The sequence below is a fragment of the Salmo trutta genome, chromosome 5 (genome assembly GCF_901001165.1).
Source record: "Salmo trutta chromosome 5, fSalTru1.1, whole genome shotgun sequence".
NCBI lineage: Eukaryota > Metazoa > Chordata > Actinopteri > Salmoniformes > Salmonidae > Salmo > Salmo trutta.
Window position 1 is genome coordinate 61,322,195 of NC_042961.1, and position 6,000 is coordinate 61,328,194.

At 39.4% G+C, this 6,000-nt stretch overlaps 1 protein-coding gene across 1 annotated transcript; it reads right to left on the bottom strand.

Annotated features, from left to right (window-relative positions):
* Nucleotides 1-720: 720 nt before the first annotated feature.
* LOC115194708 (zinc finger protein 37) lies at nucleotides 721-3,865 on the bottom strand. The gene is made up of 2 exons (XM_029754610.1): nucleotides 3,226-3,865; nucleotides 721-2,326 (listed from the first exon to the last, which is right to left on the bottom strand). Exons 1-2 carry the CDS (start codon nucleotides 3,389-3,391, stop codon nucleotides 1,143-1,145), a joined length of 1,350 nt encoding a protein of 449 aa, XP_029610470.1. The 5' UTR covers nucleotides 3,392-3,865; the 3' UTR covers nucleotides 721-1,142.
* Between the last annotated feature and the right edge of the window lie 2,135 nt (nucleotides 3,866-6,000).

Consider the following 6,000-nt stretch of genomic DNA (forward strand, 5'->3'; position numbering starts at 1 on the left):
TATTTTTATGAGCACTACGTCATCACGCAGTTTTTTTTTTTAAAGTCATTTTGATGAAAACAATGCGCGTATTGTTTTTATGCAGATTTAAAAAAAATAATTGGATGTCAATCACTCGCCAATTGGATGGAAACCTAGGTCGTGTCAATCTTGTTTACCGGTGAAACGTCCATGAAGCATCTCCATGCCAACCATTTGATCTCAATTCAGTTTCATGCATTTCGATTTTCTTAGATATCTAGAGTTGTTTCTAATTATGTACAGTGTGCGAATTGTAGAGCAGATGGTGTTAACAAACTGTAGCCTACCTGTGTTGTTTCAATCAAAGCACATATTTAGCCTTGTGGCGCATGCTACACTATGCTATTATATTCGGTTCTGTTATGTAGAATACTGTGATCATTATTCAATCTGCCAGACATCGATTCAGCTTTGATCTAACTTAAACGTGCACCATTCACCAGACAATCCTGTTTTCTGCGAGTTGTAGAGAATATCAAACATGTGCAGAAGCTTCTGGGCCTTTAGCTGTTGGGAAGAGGGGTCCAGTAAAATTAGGATCCACATCCATTCTTTATCAAATTGTAGGATAATCTGTAAGAATAAAATATTTCTCAGGAGTCACCTGAATATAATTACTCGATACAATATTAAATCAATATCATGAATGAGCAGTATTTAGTGAAAATGGATGAGAAATACTCTTGGACAGACACACACTTTCTGTAAAGTAAACATGATTTAATATATCGAAAACATCAGTCAGACCATTCTCTCAGTACATTTAGAGACATTCTAAAATGCAAAACTTCATAAAAGATATCTGTCAGAAGTAAATGTATCCACAAAAACAAAGATAATTGTATATACATCTTAAATGACCACATTTTCACAAAATTTGCTGATATAACCATCAGGCTGATTTACAAGATTAGGGGAGGACCACATCACTCTGAACTGTTGGATTATTATGTCATCATTGAAATCAAATCAAACTTTATTTATATAGAAAGCTTTACAAAAGTACGTTCACCACCCATGTATTTATCTGAAACCAACATCATGAATGATCCAGCGTTGCTTTGCTTTTGTTGTCCACATCCTGCCTTTTAATTCCCATCTTCTGGCAGAACATCTTTATCCTAATTTTCCTCCTGTTTTCCTCCTTTGTGGATGTTTTTCACATGCGTCAGCAGGTTAGACTTTTGAGTGAAGCTTTTCCCACAGTCCCCACAGCTAAATGGTTTCTCTCCTGTGTGAGTCAGTTTATGCTTCCTTAGGTTCCCCTTCAAATTGAAGCTTTTACCACAGTCACCACAGCTAAATGGTTTCTCTCCTGTGTGAGTGAGTATATGTTTCCTTAGGTCTCCCTTCTGATAGAAGCTTTTCCCACAGTCACCACAGCTAAATGGTTTATCTCCTGTGTGAGTGAGTATATGTTTCCTTAGGTCTCCCTTCTGATAGAAGCTTTTCCCACAGTCACCACAGCTAAATGGCTTCTCTCCTGTGTGAGTCAGTTTGTGCAAGTTCAGATTTCCCTTCTGACTGAAGCTTTTCCCACAGTCACAACTAAATGGTTTCTCTCTGGTGTGAATCCTCAAGTGCCTGGGCAGATCTCCTTTGTGTTTGAAGGTCTTTCCACAAACAGGGCAGGTGCAGGGTTTCCCACCGTGACAGAGTCGGACTTGGGCCTTCAGTTTACAGATGGAGTTGTAGCGTTTATTGCCGAAGCTGCATTCACTGGGTCTCTTCTTGGTGAGAGTCACATGTCTCTGCAGGTCAGCTTTCAGAGCAAACGTTTCACCACAGTCACGAAAGTGGCTAGTTTTTCTAGATGTAGTGCTGGGTTTGGAACAGTGTTCTCCCATTGGTGGGCTGGGATCCAATGGTGGACTGCTGTCAAGTCCTACTGTGTCACTCCTTACAGCTGAACTGTGGCTGGAGGCATTGTTTTGATTATCTGGAGGGTCACAGGGAATATTGAGACCCTTAATGTGGGTCACAGTGCCAAAAGGTTTGAGATCCACTGGTTTAGAGTCCCTCTCTCTGTTCTCCACAGTCTGGGTTTGGGGAAGAGTCAAGGACTGAAGTGGGTCCTCCTGATCACATTCACTTTTCACACAGGAAGGAGGGAATATGAACTCTATGACATCAGGCTGCAGACCTTGAAGCTGCTCTACCTTCTGACTGGTCCGGACTTCCTCCTGTTCCTCTTTCATCTTTCTGGTCTCTGGGTCCTTCTGCCCCAGACTGGGACTCCACTCCTGCTCACACTCCTGCTGCTCAGGGGGAACCTCCTCTTCAGAGACAGAGAGCTGCAGGGAGTCTGGAGGGAAGGAGAGGATGAGCAGAGGTTATCTGCCAGAGAATTACATTTACATTTGGAATCACTCATGAATTATAGATCTCTATGATTTGATTTAATACTTTATTGGCATGGGTGTCTACACAGCCTTTAAAACACAGTCTTTAAAACACAGTCTTTAAAACACAGCCTTTAAACATGTCTGAGTGCAGTTATCTAGGTACTTGCTCTCATTCACTTGGGTTCTCAGTCCTATTCTGGAACACACCGTGGCCAACATGTACAAAAGTCACGCTGACACCATCTAATCTTTAATAATCCTTGCGTGCACAACGGTTTTGTGAACCTTATAAACTATACTTTCATATCACCCCCAAAATAATTTTATAACACTAAATATACTTACTATGTATGCAGTATTTTAAAACACAGATTTCCACAGAGGTGTTTTGCATTGCACATATGCCTGAACTATGACACTTCCTGAGCTAAAAGAAACAAGGGGGGGGGACAAAAACAACATATCGTACCAAAGCTGTGTTACACAAAAACCTCTGTGGAAATATATGGTAAAACAGCTAACAGTATGTATCTTTAGTTGTAAAGTCATTTTGGATGATAATTATGTTGTTCCTGAAATATCAACTGTTTTTAAATAGAGCATTTCACACACCAACTCATCGTCCTCAGCTAATCAAAAGGGCAACATAAGGACCAACTATCTTAATTTTTTTTGTGTAACATTTGTGACAGGCAGAGAGAGGACTTATAGGGATTCATCAATGGAGACGTGTTTGACCCTGCTGTCCAAGCAACGGAAAGCATTGGCACGTCGGGGGCTATTTTTTATATCACCGAAGGTCTAACCACTTTATTAATTAAGTAGAACTATAGCTAGCTCTCAGTATCTACATACGAACCTATTCTACATAGAGGTATCTCTGGTGTCCTCCGCAGCAGTCTCCGTAGCCGATCATTCTCCTCCTGGTATTCTACTACCGTTTTCTCAACTTCCCCAAAAATCTCCACAGCAGCCGAAGTTAAACGCTCATTTAAAAACACATGAAACAACTGTAGTTTAGACATTTTCAGTGGACTGAGAGTTGGGTGTTCAGCTAGTATGGCTTCTTGATGTGGGTCCTCCAGATCACATTCACTTTTCACACAGGAAGGAGTGGATACGGAGTCTTTGGTATCGAAGAGCCCCCGACTGGTCCTGAGTTAAGTGATATTTCTTTACTTCCACCCCCCAAAAAAATTCAAAATCAAAACTAACTCATCCCCAACCCTACTTCCGTGTTCTAGTCAACGAATCTTACAAAACTCATCGGTTTCTAGTGGCGACGAACCCAGAAACACACAACAGCGCAAACAGCTGGATGGGGGTTTGTGTTTACGACTGTACAAGTTGGTTTACGGACCAGTCATAAGGAAATAATGAGTCCATGTGGACAACGCAGTGGTTATCATAAGTATGAGATGATCTGGGAGAATCAATTAGACTGTAGCAATAACATCAGTGAGACCATTCTCCCATCACCCTGCCACACAATCCAAAATAAACGAACAAATAATCAAGTTTCTAACGAATTTTAAAACATATTTAAAAAATATATATTTTAAATATATATTCCTACAAAGCAGAACCAATGATTTAGCTATTTAGATAAACAACCAGAATGACCAATTGGTTTTATGGTTAATAAAAAAAAAAAGAAGCTAAACATAGATGTGTTTTCGTTTGTTGAATCATTTAAACCATGCCCATTTCAAACGTATCTTTTAAAAAATATATCTAAAAGCTATTTTAGACTATTTAGCCAAGTTAGCTGGCTGACAACTCCTTCATCCTGCTTAGTAGTATATCCCTCAGATCTGAGATTCCTGTAATATATTGTACTACTGTTTGATCATTACATCATCATTCAAATAAAATCAAACTTTATTTACGGTGGGGTTGGAAAATATTGACATCCTTGATAAAAAATTACTGTATAAAATAAATAATTAAAATATTGAGCTATATTGTATGCTAAAAAAAAAAAAACTGGAAATTATATTTGTTTATACTACTACAATTGCTCAGAGAAATAGATTTTGTTTAACAAGTAAGACAAAAAAAATACATCTCAAAAAGATATGCTAGTAGTAAAAATGACAGACGCCACTGTTTTCAATACCTTTCAATACCTCACCCTGCGAGGATAACGATACTGAGCCTTTTTCTAAAATGTTTTACGAGTTGGACAACACATTAGGAGGGATCTTAGACCATTCCTCCACACAGAATCTTTCCAGATCCTTGATATCCTTCGACTGTGGTTATGGTTTTCCCTCTTCAATTCAAACCACAGGTTTTCAATGGGGTTTCAAGTCCAGAGACTGATTTGGGTGGCTAATTAACCATTTCTTTGTGGATTTTGACGTTTGCTTGGGGTTATTGTCTTGTTGGAAAATCCACTTGCGGCCAAATTTCAGTTTTCTGGCAGAAACAACCAGGTTTTTGGCTAGAATGTCCTGGTACTGGGTAAAGTTCATGATGCTGTTGACCTTAACAAGGGCCCCATGACCAGTGGAAGAAAAATAGCCCCATTACATCAATGATCCACCACCATATTTTACAGTAGGTATTGGGGTTATTTTCTGCTTATGAATTCTCATTTCACATACCTACTACCAGAATCCATGACTACCATACATACCTGTATTCCTTGACTACCATACATACCTGTATTCCCTTGACTACCATACATACCTGTATTCCTTGACTACCATACATACCTGTATTCCTTGACTACCATACATACCTGTATTCCTTGACATACATACACTACCGTTCAAAAGTTTGGGGTCACTTCCTTGTTTTTGAAAGAAAAGCATGTTTTTTTAGTTCTTTAAAATAACATAGAGTTGATCAGAAATACAGTGTAGACATTGTTAATGTTGTAAATTACTATTGTAGCTGGAAACGGCTGATTTTTAATGGAATATCTACATAGGTGTACAGAGGCCCATTATCAGCAACCATCACTCATGTGTTCCAATGGCACGTTGTGTTAGCTAATCCAAGTTTATCATTACCAGATATTACAGGAATCTCACAGATCTGAGGGATATACTACTAAGCAGGATGAAGGAGTTGTCAGCCAGCTAACTTGCCTAAATAGTCTGAAATAGCTTTTAGATTAAAAAAAAAGATACGTTTGAAATGGGCATGGTTTAAATGATTCAACAAATGAGAGAAGAGCGAGAAATATCCTGTTGTTTGATGATAAAGGTGAGTGGGTATGATGAAGAAATGGCTGAGGTTGACAGAAATAACTGACACTTCCTCTCTCACTCTCTTTCTCACACACCTTCTCTCTGTCTGTCTCTCTCTCTCTCTCTCTCTCTCTCTCTCTCTCTCTCTCACACACACCTTCTATCTGTCTCTCTCTCTCTCTCTCTCTCACACACACCTATCTGTCTCTCTCTCTCTCACACACCTTCTATCTGTCTCTCTCTCTCACACACACCTTCTATCTGTCTGTCTCTCTCTCTCTCACACACCTTCTATCTGTCTCTCTCTCTCACACACCTTCTATCTATCTGTCTCTCTCTCTCTCACACACCTTCTCTCTGTCTCTCTCTCTCTCTGTCTCACACCTTCTATCTGTCTCTCTCTCTCTCTCTCTCTCTCTCTCTCTCTCTCTCTC

What these genes read in the sequence shown, in the direction of transcription:
- LOC115194708 (XM_029754610.1), bottom strand. Translation starts at nt 3,391, where the DNA reads ATGTCTAAACTACAGTTGTTTCATGTGTTTTTAAATGAGCGTTTAACT. An exon ending in GATACCTCTATGTAGAATAG is followed by an intron (nt 2,327 to 3,225) that starts GTTCGTATGTAG and finishes CCTTCCCTCCAG; the next exon opens with ACTCCCTGCAGCTCTCTGTC.